Source organism: Lepus europaeus, chromosome 5 (genome assembly GCF_033115175.1).
Source record: "Lepus europaeus isolate LE1 chromosome 5, mLepTim1.pri, whole genome shotgun sequence".
NCBI lineage: Eukaryota > Metazoa > Chordata > Mammalia > Lagomorpha > Leporidae > Lepus > Lepus europaeus.
The window spans coordinates 86205570-86222468 of NC_084831.1; the positions used below are offsets into that span (position 1 = coordinate 86205570).

General features: G+C 50.9%; 1 protein-coding gene across 1 annotated transcript; it reads right to left on the reverse strand.

The window, feature by feature from the left end:
* Positions 1-9900: 9900 nt before the first annotated feature.
* Positions 9901-16403, reverse strand: GFI1 (growth factor independent 1 transcriptional repressor). Its single transcript, XM_062193439.1, has 6 exons — positions 16259-16403; positions 15759-15941; positions 13558-14048; positions 13322-13459; positions 12277-12442; positions 9901-10079 (listed from the first exon to the last, which is right to left on the reverse strand). The coding sequence occupies exons 1-6, from the start codon at positions 16371-16373 to the stop codon at positions 9901-9903; spliced, it is 1272 nt and encodes a 423-aa protein (XP_062049423.1). The 5' UTR covers positions 16374-16403.
* Positions 16404-16899: the final 496 nt, after the last annotated feature.

Genomic DNA, 16899 nt, shown 5'->3' on the forward strand with positions numbered 1-16899 from the left:
GATCGGAAGTGAAGCAGCCGGGACTTGAACCAGCACCCATATGGGATGCCAGCACCGCAGTCAGTGGCTTTACCCACTATGCCATAGAGCTGGCCCCAAACTTTTTAAAGATAAATAAATAATACTATGCAAAAACCAACCAGAAACAAGTTGTTATAACTATATTATCATTACACAAAATAAACTTCAAAGTGAAAAAAATAATTATTAAAAATTGTGAATAGAAATGAATAATGGGCCGGCGCTGTGGCTCAATAGGCTAATCCTCCGCCTGTGGTGCCAGCACACCAGGTTCTAGTCCCAGTTGGGGCGCCGGATTCTGTCCCGGTTGCCCCTCTTCCAGGCCAGCTCTCTGCTGTGGCCCGGGAGTGCAGTGGAGGATGGCCCAAGTGCTTGGGCCCTGCACCCCATGGGAGACCAGGAGAAGCACCTGGCTCCTGCCTTCGGATCAGCGTGGTGCACTGGCCGCAGCGCGCCAGCCGCGGCGGCCGTTGTAGGGTGAACAACGGCAAAGGAAGAACTTTCTCTCTCTCTCTCTCTCTCACTGTCCACTCTGCCTGTCAAAAATAATTTAAAAAAATAAAAATTAAAATTAAAAAAAATGTTATGCACCTTATAAGAAGTCTAAAAATAGGCAAAAATAAAAGAGTTGACAGCACTCAAAGAAGACATGTATAACTTAATAATCACCGTGGGAGATGTTAACATATATTTCTCAGTAACACTGATTAAGCAGACAAATTATTTACAATAAGGAATATTTGAACAACATCTTTTTTTATAAAGACTTATTTATTTATTTGAAAGCCAGAGTTACAGAGAGGAGGAGAGACAGAGAAAGAGAGAGATCTTCCATCTGCTGGTTCACTCCCCAAATGGCTACAATGGCTAGGGCTAGACCAGGATAAAACCAGGAGCCAGAAACTTCTTCCAGGTCGCCCACGTGGATGCTGAGGCCCAAGTATTTGGGCAATGTTCTCCTGCTTTCCCAGGCACATTAGCAGGGAGCTTGATTGGAAATGGAGCAGCTAGGACATGAACCAGGGCCCATATGGGATGCTGGGGTCCCAGGCAGCTGCTTTACCACTTTGTCACAACACTGACCCCAAAACAAGACCTTTTTAAACTTAATGTGAAGAACTTGGACCCAGCCATTGGAAACACATTATTTTCAAGCACACACCATCTGTAAAAATTGACCATGGAGAAAGCCACAAAATAAATTTCAACAACTATCAGAAAATTAATATCATGCTGATTATATTCTCTGATCAAAATATAATTATAAATCACGTTAAAAATTACTGAACAAACATGCTTATACATTTTTAATTAGCTTGTTAATAATACATTTGCCAAATAAGAAGTCCAGTTCGATAAGATATAAAAATGAATGATATTGGCCCGGCACTGTGGCACGCAGGTTAACACCCTGGCCTGAAGTGCCGGCATCCCAAATGGGCGCTTGTTCTAGTCCCGGCTGCTCCTCTTCCGATCCAGCTCTCTGCTATGGCCTGGGATAGCAGTAGAAGATGGCCCAAGTCCTTGGGCCCCTGCACCCGCATTGGAGACCCAGAAGAAGCTCCTGGCTCCTGGCTTCGGATCGGCGCAGCTCTGGCCATTGTGGCCAATTGGGGAGTGAACCAGCAGATGGAAGACCTCTCTCTCTGTCTCTACCTCTCTCTGTAACTCTGTCTTTCAAATAAATAAAATAAATCTTTTTAAAAAATGAATGGTAATGTTGCAAAAGCTAATAAAATAGAGATCTTTATCAATCGAGCAAGAAAAGAGTTAAAGGCACAAATAAACAGTATTAGAATGAAAAGCTGAACATAATTACATAGCTTTTTTTTAAATCTGACAATCCAATGAAATGTTTGTGTCAATTAATTTGAAAAGTTGAAAGAAACAATAATTTTTCTGGAATGTATTATAAATCTATTTAGAAAAAAGTTCATAACCTTAATAGACCTGGAGTCACTAAAGCTTAAATATGCCCTCCCCTTTGTCATCCAAAAAAACCTCAGATGAGTTCTATCAAAATTCAAAGAATATGTTACCCTGATCTTTTACAAATTATTACAGAAAACAGAAAAAGAACAGTTGCCCTAATCATTTGCGACAAGTCAAACCTTGGACAGTGTAAGGAAGAGTGTAAGCCAGTTTCTCTAATAAGCATAAATGCAAATATCTTAAGTAAAGATCAACAAACCAAATCAACAATATAGTTTTTTTAAAATGACTAAGTTGGCCGGCGCCGTGGCTCAACAGGCTAATCCTCCGCCTTGCGGCGCCGGCACACTGGGTTCTAGTCCCGGTCGGGGCACCGATCCTGTCCCGGTTGCCCCTCTTCCAGGCCAGCTCTCTGCTGTGGCCAGGGAGTGCAGTGGAGGATGGCCCAAGTCCTTGGGCCCTGCACCCCATGGGAGACCCGGAGAGGCACCTGGCTCCTGCCATCGGAGCAGCGCGGTGCGCGCTACCGCGGCGGCCATTGGAGGGTGAACCAACGGCAAAAGGAAGACCTTTCTCTCTGTCTCTCTCTCACTGTCCACTCTGCCTGTCAAAAATAAAAATAAATAAATAAAAAAAAATTTAAAATGACTAAGTTGTGGTTCATCCCCTACCCACCCCCACAATGCAAGATGATGTAACATTAGAAGACCTACAAATGTTATTGTCCACATTGAGCAATCAAAGGACGAAAAGCCACAGGAGTCTCAACATGGAAAAAACATACAATAAAATTAAATACCCAGGCCAGCCCTGTGGCTCAGCGGGTTAAGCTGCCACCTGTGCTGTGAACATCACATATAATGCTGTTCCAGTCTTAGCTGCTCTGCTTCCGATCCAGCTCCCTGCTAATGTGCCTGGGAAAGCAGTGGGAGATGGCCCAAGTGCTTGGGCCCCTGAACCCTTATGGGAGACCCGGAAGAAGCTCCTGGCTCCTTGCTTCAGATTGGCCCAGCTCTGGCTGTTGCAGCCATTTGGGGAGTGAACGAGCAGATGGAAGATCTCTGTTTCTCCCTCTATCTCTGTAACTCTGCTTCTTAAATGAATAAATAATATATTCTTTTAAAAAGTTAAATACCAATTAATGGTTAAAAACACACATATACACAACTGGAAATTCTTGCCAAACACAAATAATTTTTTTTAATATTTAAATTCTTAGGTAGTGAAAGGCAGAGAGACAGATAGAGATCTTCCATCCACTGGTTCACTCCTCAAATACCCTCAACAGTCAAAGCTGGGCCAGATCAAAACTGGGAGCCAGAAACTCAAACTGGGTCCCCTACATGGGTGACAGGGACCCAAGTACTTGAGTCATCACCTGCCGCCTCCAGGATGCATTAGCAGGAGGCTGGAATGCAGAGCTGGAGCTGGGACTTGAACTTGGATATGGAATGCTGTGTCTCAACCACCGTGCTAAAAAAATCTTAACCTGGTTTTTTTAAATTAACTCACAAAAAACTAACAAAACACCACACTAAGTTGTGGGAAATGAGACACATTTCCCTAGAAGTTACGAATAAGACAAGGACACCTCACATCCCATCCCTATTCAATACAGACCTTGAACATGTTGGAAAGCACAAAGCCAAGCTGTAATCATTTGCCTACCTTACGATTACATTTTTTTTTTGGACAGGCAGAGTAGATAGTGAGAGAGAGAGAGACAGAGAGAAAGGTCTTCCTTTGCCGTTGGTTCACCCTCCAATGGCCGCTGCGGCCAGCGCATCGTGCTGATCCGAAGCCAGGAGCCAGGTGCTTCTCCTGGTCTCCCATGCGAGTGCAGGGCCCAAGGACTTGGGCCATCCTCCACTGCCTTCCCGGGCCACAGCAGAGAGCTGGCCTGGAAGAGGGGCAACCGGGATAGAATCCAGTGCCCCAATCGGGACTAGAACCCGGTGTGCTGGCGCCGCAAGGTGGAGGATTAGCCTGTTAAGCCACAGCGCCGGCCATCTTACGATTACATTTTACACAGAAAATCTAACATGATATGCAACAAACTACAGATGGCTCAGCAAAGTGTATCACACAAGATCAGCATAAAAATATTAATTTAGTTTCCATACATCAGAAGCAGACGAATAGAAAATGAAGTTAAAAAAAAAAAAAAAAACTGTGGGGGAGGGCATTCAGCCTAGCAGCTAACACTCTATTCAGGACGCCTGTATCCCATCCCTGTGGGAACACCTGGGGGTGATGTGGTACTCAGCTCCAGCTTCCTGACAGCAGACCCTGGGAGGCAGCAAGTGATGGCTCACGTAACTGACCTACCACCCACGTGTGAGACATGGGTTGAGTTTCTGGCTTTCAACTTTAGCCTCAGCCCATGCACAGCTGTAGTAGGTATTTGGGGAGTAAAACAGAAGATAGGTGTTCTCTCTCTATCCTCATCTCTATCCCTATCTTTCTGCCTCTTAAGTAAATAATTTTTAAAAGATTTATTTATTTATGTAGTTATGTATTTATTTATGTGCCAGGCAGAGTTACAGAGGGAGAGACAGAGAGAAACGTCTTCCATCCACTGGTTCTCTCCCCAAGTAGGCACAATGGCTGGAGTCGGGCTGATCCAAAGCCAGGAGCCAGGATCTTCTTCCAGTTCCCCCATGCGGTACAGGGGACCAAGGACTTGGGCCATCCTCCACTGCTTTCCCAGGCCACAGCAGAGAGCTGGATCAGAAGTGGAGCAGCCAGGACAGGCACCAGAGCTCACGTGGGATGCCGGCACCACAGGTGGCGGCTTTACCTGCTAAGCCACAGCAGGTAAAGAAAAACAGAGTTTTTCACAAGCAAGAACAAAGGGCCAAGATTAGCTGACATATTCCTGAAGTGGATGAAACAGGTCAGGAAAAATAACTTAAATTCATTAGAACACAATGGCTTTGGCATGGAAATAGACAAAGTAACCAGCAGAACAGATCAGCAAGCCCAGAACGAGAGCATACAGAAACTGAAACTTGGCATGTGACACAGGTGGCATTACAGAGGGGAAAGGTGGAATTTACAATAAATAATGTTGGTGTCATTGGAAAAAATTCAGTTAGATCCTATTTCACATTATATACATACAGCCAGACTAAAAAGCTAATGTTATGAGCACAAATTTAAATATTTTAGAAGAAAATATAGAGGATGATCTTATTACCATCAATTAGGGAAGAGATTCTTAACCACAATAAAAAAATAGAAACCATAAAGAAAAAGAGAAATACAACTGACTACATTAATACAAAAACAAAAACAAAACAAATCTCTTCAAAGTGAAAAAGTGCACATTTAGTTAACAACTGTTATTAAATATGTACTAAGAGGTGAGTATTCAGAATATACTTAAAGAACAAATTAATAAAAAGCAAGCAACTCAAGCAACCAAAATGGACAAAGCATGTGAACAGGCATTTCACAGGAAAAGAAACCTGTCAACCAGTAAACTTATGAAAATATATTCAGTAAAGATTCAGGAACTGGAAAAACTACAATGACATTTTACGTCTATCTGACTGGCAAGTGTTTTTAAAGTTTGACAATACCAAGTGTTGGGAAGATGTTGTGGACCAACAGCAATTCTCCTTTGCTCTTGGTGAGAGTATAAGTTGGCACAGCCGCTTTGGAGAGCAGTTTAATTAAACACAGCATTTCCATTCCCAGGAATATACCCAAAAGGATCTTTTTCACAAGCAGATGTAAAAGGTTACTTCTTCAGAATTGTTTGTAGTAGGGAAAATTGGAAATTTTCCCATGGGAGAGTGGACAAACTGAAAAATATTCATTCATACAACAGAATTCTAAAGGAAGCAGCTAGAATAAATGAACCACACTACATGCATCAACCTGGGTAAATCTCAAAAAACAAGTGTTGAGCAAAAAAAAAGGAAGGTACAGAAGGTTATGTATAGTATCATATAAATTTAAAATATGCTAAATAGTAAATTACATATTGCTTATGGGAATAGGCATAAAATGTGGCATGATATGTACTGATTTTGGCATAGTAGATGCCTCTGAGGAAAAGTGAAAGAGAACAGGATTAGGGAGGAATATATTCCAAAAAACATTCAATTATATCTGGAACATTTTATTTCTAAAACAAAATCTGAAGTAAATGTAGTAGGAGAGTGGGTATACTGTTGTTTATTGTTTTATTCTCTCTAATTTCTGGTATTCTTAAGATATTTTATTTACAAAGTGAGTAACACTGAACTTCAGAAGAGATTTTTTCTTAATGATTGATAAAATCCCTAAATACTCAGAATGAAATAAAATTTAATCAAAAAGTTGTCCAAATTCTTACTGTGAAATGTTTCCGTTTTAAGAATGTGTCCATATTGTGTATGAATAAGTAAATGAAATAACTACCCAGATATAAATTATAAATACTCTGAACACAGGGTTAAAAAAAATACAAAGATACACACATGTAGATAAAGATTGGGAAGAGACACCAAAAAATCATCATGTACTTTTAAGCAAGAGGATTTTGGGTGAAATTTTGTTAAATTATTTATCTGACTTAATGAAAGAAAACATTGTTAAAGTGAGTACATTACATGCTTCCTGAAAAGTTCCCACCACAGAAACACTATAAGCAGAGATTTAAACAAAAGTGCTCTAGCAATGCAAGGTAAAATGTAGTAAAGGGTTTCAGATCTTCCTCTAGCTCAAGCTTTTCTGCTAGATGATCGGGTTGAACAAACGGGCACCCAGCAAAGTAACTTGGGTCAAATCACTCTTGCCATCCGGTTATCAAGGGCGACTGGCAGTCAAGAAGTCGCCAGGGAATGCTACTTTGCTAGCCCTTTAATGGAGGCGGGGCTTCGAAAACTCAATTGTTCCATCCGTGTCTCAAATCAATCAGATGAAATTGGCCTTTTGCGTGGCCTGAATCCTGATAGCCCGGCACACTCGATAGGTAATTCAATCCCGCCTGGTGTAGATGAAGGCAAACTCAAAGCAGCTACTGAAAGGGTTGCTCTTCTCAGAGCTAGCTGTGCTTTTCCACTTTTATGCACGAGCTGAGCTTCACCAACTGGCTGGCTGGCGGGGTTATTAAAAATTCAGTGAGAGACACAAAGGTGTGCTCCAGTGTCTCTCGTTACCCTTTCTCCTGTTACCTTAGCAGACAAAAGCCATAGCGAGCCTGCCTCATGAATTATGTGACATGGAATATTCAATCTATTTTTAATCGAGCCAAGTAATAACATTAAGAGAGATATTTGCAATCTTCAAATTTCACACGGTCATAGGCATAGTAATTTGTTTTGATTCCAAACTGGGGATCTCAAGATACAATTCTTTCCAAAAACAGGCACTCAGTTAACATAGAAATGACAACTTCTCAATTATGGCATAAGCAGGGATAATGGAACGGGCCACGTGTTCCAGGTGTCGAAAGGGGAGAGCAGGACCGGTTTCAATCAGTTCTGCTCACCCCTTGATGCAACATCTTTACTTTTTAAGTCAGGTTGGAAACAACCAAGCAGTAGGCACAGTGACTTCTGTGGGAAGAACATCTTGTTACCTTTATTCACTGGGAGCTTTGCCTCTAAAGATCCCAGGAGATAGTTCCTGCTGTCCATTCCCCCATCAGTTCTGGAAAACCACCTTAAACTGCATTACAAAGTAAATAGCCAACTTTTGAATGAGAGGAAAAACTGACATAGAGTAGAAAGACGCCGCCGTGTTGGAAAGCAAGTGAAGATCTCCCAGGTCTGAGATTTGGAGGGACTGGAGAAAAGCAGCATTGAAGCCCCCAGCCCACCAACTCCAAAAAGAAGGTCCTGTCCACTTGTTCCTGACACACTCAAGGCATTTCCCTTCCTTTTGTGAAGGGCAGAGCCAGCCCACAAGATGAAGCAGGAGGCAATTTTCCCTGTCCCTTCTCTCACCATCTCAGCAAATCCTTACTGATTGCCCCGTGTGCCAGGCACTATTCTGGGAGCTGAAGATTCAGCAATGACCAAATCAAGAAAGCGTCACAGGACACTGTCCTCACTGCTGTATCCCTAACACACAGGACAGTGCTGGGGCCATACTAGCCGCTGGATCCAGTATACGTGAGCCTGATATGAATGAAAACGAGCAACCTACTGGGAGTCACGTGGGCCCTGCACATCCCGAATGCCTGCTGGGAGGTGTCAGAGCACATGGCAGGGATTTAGGCCAGGCCCTTATCCAGATCCCAGTTCTACTACTCTATGCGTCTTCCGGTTGGTCTGTTGCCTGGGGCAGGGCAGCTACCCGGTGTGATACTTTTTCTCTTTCCGAGTCTACAGAATTGAAGTAAATATTGATGGACGGAGATGACAGAATCATGTCTACACTTAATGGTCAAGAAAACGGCTATTGAGGAAATGAAAGGATTTGCTAAGGCCAGAAATCTGGTTTCTTTACTGTCTGGGAGCCTCCTGGCCTGAAAGTCCCTGAGAGGCTCAGAGGAAAGAGCCCAGGTAGCTGTGGGCTCATCAAGGACTCGGCAGTGCGGGAGCTTAGCTTCACACGCCTTCTAGTGTTTCTGCGGAGAAACAATTACCCTGGAGCACGGAAGGAAAAGTCCGTGGGAACCAGAGCGTCTAGATTTCACTCTTTACTGCGTGTGGTCTTGCCTGCTTTGCTCTCACTCCCCTCTCCAGTTTCCTTCAGCGCCAGCATCCCCACCCCTACCCCACTAAGATATACACCTCCCCCGGATTCCCTGCCTAAATGAAAGGCCACGTGTACCAGTCTTAATACTTTATTAACTTAAAACATCATGCTAATAAATAGGTATTAAACACACGTAATGCACTCCAGAAGATCTAAAAATGCGTACAAATATCACCAAAGTAAAAATGCCACATTCCCCTCACGTGGTCCACATGGAGAGGCAGAACGTTGAACACAGAGGCTTCTCTCCCACCTGCCTGTCGGCTAGACATCTTAAAAGTATCAGCTTCACAAGAAAACACTGAATATACACAAGAGGCTTTGAAATAACTCCTTAGCTGCTGTTTGTTTACATGTGGTAAAATCCAGCAGGGTCCAAAGGGAAGGTTCAAGATCCTGGGTTGTTGTCTTCTCAGAGTTCTCTCCAGGGGAAAGAGCAGACCAGTCGCTAGCAGGTGCAGCTGTTAGCTTTCAGAGGCTGGAATAGGGCCGTGACTTTCATCTCTGGCTCCCCAGTACCTAGCATGGTGCTTGGTACCTTGGTAGCTGGTGGTCCACACACATTCGCTGAATGAATGAATGAATGACACCTGCTCTGCAGGCTTTGCTCCATGCCTTTCCCTCCTCCGAGGAAGTCTCCACAGGCCTCCAAGCCCCTCTTATCACCAAGTCCGTTCCTTCCTGAGGGACACTCCACAGTGTATCTCATGATCCCCAAAGTACTAAACTCCTTCTCCACAGTAGTTCCTGAACCAGTTTTTGAGAAGATATGATTCCCCCCAAGATCTACAGGCAAGCACCCAACAGAAAGGGGTCAACCGACCCCCAGAAGAAAAAAAAAGTAACGCTCATTATCTTTCTGGAAAACCACATTAGCACGGGTCCACCTGTCCACCTTGTAACAGGTGAGTCCCCTCCTCCCACTCAGGATCTGGAGGAGGAGGGGAGAACCCAGAGGACCTCCCTGTCTCTGGAGCAGGGCTGGGAAGGTTTCATCCCGCCCCCACTTGATTTTGCACCCTCTGGTGTTCAAGGCCCAGCAAGTTCCTGGGGGTCTCCACGCTGGCTGTCCTCCGGAAATGCTCTTCGCCCCCCTCCACCCCCGACAGCCCCGAGACATCCTTGCAGGAGCCACCAGCTGACCTGGGAGGCCTGAGAAGTCGGGGTGGGAGTGGTGGGGCAGGGCGGGGAGGGGGGAGGGAGGCTGCCCTTGTAGTGTTGTGCGAGCCAAGCCGCTGCCGGCCAGCCTGCTCACTTGAGCCCATGCTGCGTCTCCCGGTGCCGCCGGAGGTCCACCTTCCTCTGGAAGCCCTTCCCGCACAGGTCACAGCCAAAGGGCTTGAAGCCCGTGTGCTTGCGGCTGTGGGTGATGAGGTTGGAGCTCTGGCTGAAGGCCTTGCCACACACCTGGCACTTGTGGGGCTTCTCACCTGCGGGGAGGGGAGGGAGAGGGGAGGAAGAATGAGCGTGTGATGACACAAGCGGGGACCCACCTGACCCACATGCTCTCCGAGGCCTTCGAGCAAGCTGGAGGGTGACAAGTTGAAATGTGAACTGACTCCCAGTCTGCAACGCAGGGCTCAGGAAGCCAGGGGCACACCAGGTGAAAAGGGAGACTTTCTGGGTGGGGTTTCCCAGCCCAAGGCCTCAAACCGTCTCCTGCAGAGCGGAAACAGAGGCAAGGCCACGTGCCCTCCACCCCAGCTGGAGCCAGCCCGGGAGGACTCCCCCTGCCTGGAGAGGCTGAGAGCCCCCGCAGCAGATGTTCAACAGGACGGAGAGGGGGCGGGGAGCTGTCCCACAAACCGTGTGACTGTTCTAATTCAGAGGAAGTTTTCAAATCTGAGTTTCCAAGTGGGTGTTGGTCTGTGTGTGCCAGTGAGCCTGCCTGCCTTCTCGCCCTCAAAGGACAGCAGAAGAGGTCAGAAGCGAGAACAGTTCTCACTTGAAAACCCACATCTTGGAGGTGGGGGTGGGGTGGGGTGGGGTGGGGCGCCACGGTGTATTTCTCAGGGTAGCTGCTCCTTTTGGTTTGGTTTGATTTTACTTTCTTCTCCTGAGGTTAATCACAGGATTAACCCTTCACTGGCAGATTAATAAACAATAGAACAAGAAAAGGGCTCCTCCCTCCACATCACGTGCTGTGTGTAACATTCGGGGAAACAGCGTGGATTTCCAAACAGCCCCAGCTTGGCCATTACAGCAAGGGAGAAAAAAATACACACACACACACAACATGAAGTCTGTTTTCCAGGACACTGCTGTCCCTCCTGCCACACTCCCTTCTGTCCTCTCGCTTCAAATTCCTTGATCAGGAACCACCCAGCAAAACTGAGCTCACCGCTTTGCAGTCCACCAAATCTGGGAAGTGAGTGCTAGCTAAACAGTAAGTGATGGATAAGGGCTTAAAGTTTCATTCAGCCGAGATCCTACCTGAAGTTGGCTAACTGTGTTCAATACCCTTACTTATGAGGAGTGAATACAGGCTTGGGGGCGGGATTAAAGTAGGGTATTTCTCAGGTGTTCCGGTGAGAGTATCTGTAGCAACCAGTGTGCTTGTACACATTAACGGTGGGTACTTCTGAACAAGCTACCATTTATTTGGTATCAGTATTCATGTTCTCCAATAAAACTGCCAGTCTCTGTCTCAGGTAAATGTCTTGTCCACGCTAAAGAGTGTTCCTGGCATTCTTGGCCCACCTGCACATAAAGTGTCAGGGGTTGGAGCCAGAGTGTTCTGTGGCTCCATGAGGTACTCAGCCTGATTTCTGATTTCTGAGGCACAGGACGGAAGAGCAGCTCGGGCTCAAACGAGAGGAGATTTGAAAGCACTCATAACTTACAGCGCCTGTGATAAGGAACTGTCACTACTGTGGCAGGAGCTTGCTGGTATTTTGAAAAGGGCAATAGGTGAATAGCTTTCTGCCTCTACCAACTTCTATGACTCTGAAAGCAGAATATGATAAACAGTGGTCAAGGTCACAGACATTTGAGAAGTCAGACAGCCCTGAGGTTGAACCTCAGCCCTGCCAGCTTGCTAGCTGGGCAGGTTATTTAACCTTTCTGTGGCCTCACTTTCCTCATCTCTAAAAGGGGGTTAAGGAACAATCCCTACCTCTTAGGGGTGTTGTGAGCATCAAAAGAGCATTAAACATGCTCAGCAGAGAGCTTAGTAATATTTGCCTTTTTTTTTTTCTCATTTAGAATAGGCTTTCAGACTCCTAAAAACGCAGCCAGTGGGGCCACACAGGAGCCTCTTTGCCAGAGGCTGCGTGGGGACGGAGAGGAAGTCCTCAATCTCTAGATAAACATTCAGAGCAAGGCTCTGAGAGGCGCCTGGAGCAGGCAGCACGTGGAGCAGCTGCTAACCTGCAGGAAAGCCGATCTTCCTAGCGCAGACGCTGACCTGGTACGTGGTCCTTCAGACACAACCTGACATCCGGGCTCCTCTGGGGAGAACCGCGTCTCCCAGTGAGCCTAGGAGAACTGGTCCCTTTGCTTTCTTTAGCCCAACAGTGATGAACTCCAGCTAGAAGGCTTCCTCCAGCACGCAGTGGGACCGGAACACCGCCGAGACGGCAGGCGGCAGGCGAGGGGCTGGCCTGGGGGTGTCGGCCCCCAGCTCACCTGTGTGGATGAAGGTGTGCTTCTTCATGTCTGACTTCTGGTGGAACCGCTTGCCGCAGTACTGGCAGGGGTAGGGCCGGGTGTCTGAGTGGATGAGCAGGTGTGTGGACAAGGTGGACGACCTCTTAAAGCTCTTGCCGCAGATCTTACAGTCAAAGCTCCGTTCCTGCAGAGACAGACGCGGCACTCCTGCTGCATCCGCGCGGGCCCGCAGCGCGGTTCTGCCTCCCGAGCGAGCGCAGCAGCGTCCCGGCTCCACTCTCCAGCCGCCTCCTTTCACATCTTCCCCTTCACAACTTTTCTATCGCGACGCTTTTTGCCCACAGCCCTCACCCCCTGGTGACATCGGGTCCTCACCCTGCACTCTTGACACCCATCTGCACGCACTTCGCCACCTCCCGCCACAAGAGGCTTCAACCTCAGTCACTTGAGACGCCCCCTCACCCGACCCGGGCCAGCATGGGTGTTGGGGAAGATGAGCAGACTCTTTTCAGTGAGTCAACCTTGGTAAAGGAGCTTTCTCCTGGTATAGCTATCCGCGTACACGGTGTCTCTCAGCACCTGCCAGGTTAGGCAACGATGCACCCTTAGGACTGAACCAACGAAAACACGGCACGACAAATGTGTTACTGGTCGCTCTTAACCAGCCGAGGTCCTGCCCTTTCAGTCGGGAGGGGCCAATGCAGATTAAGTGACAGCCATGTGGAGCAAAGAACAGAGGCAAAGAATCAGCTAATAAATCTGTTGTATCAGCAGCAAAGAGTCGGTGTACACAAACCTTCCGAAACCCACACTGATGATCCATATCACTCTCAAGGCTCACAATGACGTGACACCAAAACCTAGGGCTGCCTCAAAGCCAGAGCCGGCCGCGGCCCACCTTTCCCTGCACTCCTACACCGGGGCCAGGGCGCACCGCAGGGCGGCTGGCCAGAGCGCACTGGAGGCAGGTAGGAGGAATTTGCCAGGCACAGGCGGCTGATGCCGCGCCCAGGAGAAGCGCAAGACCCCGAGGGCGGAAACCTGAGCGGGGCCGCGCGCTTACCTGCGAGTGCACGGCTTTGTGCTGCTCCAGGCTCACCGCGTGCCCGAAGGTCTTGCCGCACATCTCGCAGGCAAAGGGTCTCGTGCCGCTGTGGGACCTGCGCACGTGCACCTCGAGCCCGTGCGGCGTGGAGAACACCTGAGACGGGTGGGGCCGGGGAAAAGGCCGCTGAGAGGGGCCGCGGGGAGCGGGCGCTGCCAGGGTGCGGGCCGAGGGCGCGGGGGCGGGAGCCTCACCTTGCTGCACTTGATGCACTTGTAGGAGCCGCCGCCCAGCAGCAGGCGGGTGCACAGCAGCTCCGACTCCACCTTGACGCCAGCGCCCTTGTCCGCGTGCAGCTCGTGGCCGCGCTCTGGGTACAGCCCGGCTGCCGCTGCACGGGGCCGCTCGTACAGTCCCGCCGCCGTGGGCCCGAAGTCGCCATAGAGCCCCAGGCCCGCGCCGCTGCCGCCGCCGCCGCCTCCTGCGCCGCAGCCCCCTGGCGCCCCGCTCCCCGCGCCGCCGGTAGCCCGCTCCGGGCCGTACAGCGCTGCGGGGTGGCCCGGCTCTCGAGCGCGCTCGCAGAAGAGGCCTAGCTCGGCGCCACGCTCCAGGGCCGCGCACGGCCGGTAGCTCTGCACCAGGTGCCGCAGGTCGGAGCCCGCCAGGCCGCTCCACGAGTACGGCTTGAAAGACAGGGGGAAGGGCTGGGCTTCGTCCAGCGACTGGCACACTGACTTCTCCGAGGCTGTGGAGGCACAAGAGGGGCGTCTGGTCAGGCTTCAGCTTGCTCTCTGCCAGCCCTTCCCCGTCAGAACCCTCCCTGCGCCAGGTGCTAGGGATGCCCCCCCAAGCAGAAGGCGGCCAGGGGCCTGGCAGGCCACTGGAGGCGACAGGGTAGCAAACGGGTAAATCGCCAAGGGGTGGGGACCTGGGTCAATTCTGGGCGAGGGCAGTGGAAGCGCTCTGCGGGACTGGGGTCTTTTCTGGCTGGACCTCCCCGCGGTCCTCTAGGGAAAGGTGCGTCAGTAAGCTCTGAGTTGAGCTGTGCGGGAGGCCAAGGCGGCGGCTGCTCTCTCCCTGGACAGCGCTCCTGGATGGTGGCTAGCACCCGCCCTTTCCCAGCCCCTGTGTGTTCCCATTCAATCCTTTTCCTTCCTGTGATCCATGACGGAGAAGATCAATTTAAAAAAAAAAAAAAAGTGGCCCCAGGCTACCCAAGATGGCAGCTGGAACACACACACACACACACACCAGGTGTTAAGAGTCCTTAAAATTAAGAGCCCAGAGCAGGTAGCCAAAGGACATCTGGAAAAGGGCTTTAGGCTTGAGTCACCCGCAAGTACTCCCCGTTTCCATTCCTGTTACATAGCTTCATGAGGAAGCCCGAATTTCTCGGAGAGTAATTTTACAATTAGTAATGTTTAGCCACCACCTGCCAGGAGAATAGCTTTCTGAAACCTCGCCCCTTACTGCGAGCATTTTGCTAAAATTAGATACCCAATGTATCCGAGTGCACGCGCACTTTCAAATCTGCTCGCGTGCGCGCGCGCACATACATACACACACACACACGCACACACCGCCTGCAGTCTCCTGACCCCGCCGCCCGCTGCAGTGGGAGGCTGAGCCCGGAGTTTCCAAGCCAGGGGTTCCTGAGGGGCCGGTCTCTGCCCCCCGCGTGGCGCACAGTGAGGAAGGACCCTCCTGCCACTGGCTCCCAAAGACCCCAAGGAGCTCTGCTCTGGCCAAGTCCACTCACTGGGTTTGGGGTGGGTGGGTGGTGGTGGAATCTCCGAACACCAGTAAGACCTAAACTGGAAGCAACCGGCCCCCTGACAGAATACCGCCGTCTGCGCCTTCCTTCCTTCCCCAGCCGGACCGAGCCTCGCCCCCACCAACGTGCAGTCACTTGGTTTGCGGGAAACTCGACTGCTCGCTGGAAATGAAACCCCAGTGGGCTGGTCCCGAGGCTAGGCCAACCTGACCCAACGAAAAATGAAACAGGTCCCCCGCCTGCGCCTGCCACGACCGAGCCGCTGGCTGAGATTTTCATCCCCGACCCCTTCCTCCTGCCCGGCGCTGGCTCTGCCAGACCCAAGCTGCCCAGGGCTCCGTTCGTTTTAGGCTCGGAGGTCTGGATTCTGGGATCCCAGCACTTTCTAGGGACACGGGTCAGAAAACGAAACACCGACGTTGTTGCCGGTGGAGACGACTGATTTGTGTTTCTCTCACCCACGGGCTCCCCGCGCAAACCAGTGCTGGGGACCAGCAGCTGGGCTCCCACCACCCTGGGTGGGCACAGCGGACTCGGCGGGCAGGAAGCCAGCCCACTCGCCTCTTACCCCTCGGACAAGCTCTCTCCTGCAGGAAAGACTCTTTCAGCCACCCACTTGGCACTTCTGCGCCCACGCACCGCGGGTCCCCGCAGCTCTAAGCGCTCCCAACCGGGCCCTACCTGGAGACACGGAAGGCGACGGAGGCCTCCAGAAATCCTCAAACTCCGAGCTCCGGTCGCAGACGCTGCCTTCGCAGCTGTCCGGGGACGTGGAGACTCTGTCGGGGGCCTCGGTTTGCTGCGACTCGGGGGACAAACGGTCCCCGGGCTCCGCCTTCGCCCCGCCTGCACTCGAAGTGCTGTCTGCGGAGAGGAGGTGGGAGAGGGGCTCAGGCTGGCCCAATTGGCCCGGAGGACTCTGAAGGGGCGCCAGTCCGTAGCACCCAGGCGTCCTCCCTCTCCTCCCAGACCCTCACTGGAACCCGCCGGGATCCGAGCTCCAGCCCCGTGGAGGCCGTGGCCTCGAGGAGACAAGCCCCGGAGGAACCAGGACAGTAGGAGGAAAAAACAAAAACAAAAGCTCGGCCGCAAATGGGACTTAGGGGTTGCCTCTCCCGGTTCCAGGTGAGCGGTGTGTCGCCTCCCCAGGAGCAGCCCCAACCGGCCCGCGCGCCTCGCACCTGGTCGGCCCGGCGCAGGTACAGTCTCCAAACGCAGGGAATAATCTGGTCCCGGGGAGCGCGGCTGGTGGTAGCTGTGAGCCTTCTTGCTCTTGACGAGGAATGAGCGCGGCATGGTGGCCCGGCACTCTCCCCACTCCGCTCCGAGGGTCCCTGGAGCCGCTGTCAGCCCACGGTCACGCCCAGCGCTTCCTCAGCCCCGGCCCGGAGGAGATCTGAGACGGAGGGATCGAGGAGAACCCGTTGGCAATGCGGGTCAGCACCCTCCGGGGCCTGGGACTGGGCACTCAGGCGCAGAGAGCGCGCGGGCCAGGGAGGAGCGAAGGCCTGCGGAAGGAGGGGCTTGGCCCCGCCGCGCCGCGCTCACCAGGTGGCACTCGGACAGGTGGCGCAAGCCGCGTCCGCCGCCACCACTGCCACGGCTCAGCGGTAAAACCCGTCCCCGGAGGGCCCTAGCTCAGGCCCCGCTTCCCCTGCCCTGCTCACGCCCCCACGCCCCGCTCCTGGCCTAGCAAACCTCTCTCCCGCAATCCAGCTCTCCTAAGAGCCCTAGTACCCGACGGCTCGGTTCCCCCACTGCCTGCCTGGCTCAGCTTCAGGCCTGGGGAGGGAGCGCGGGGACCGCATCAGTTCAGGGGCTG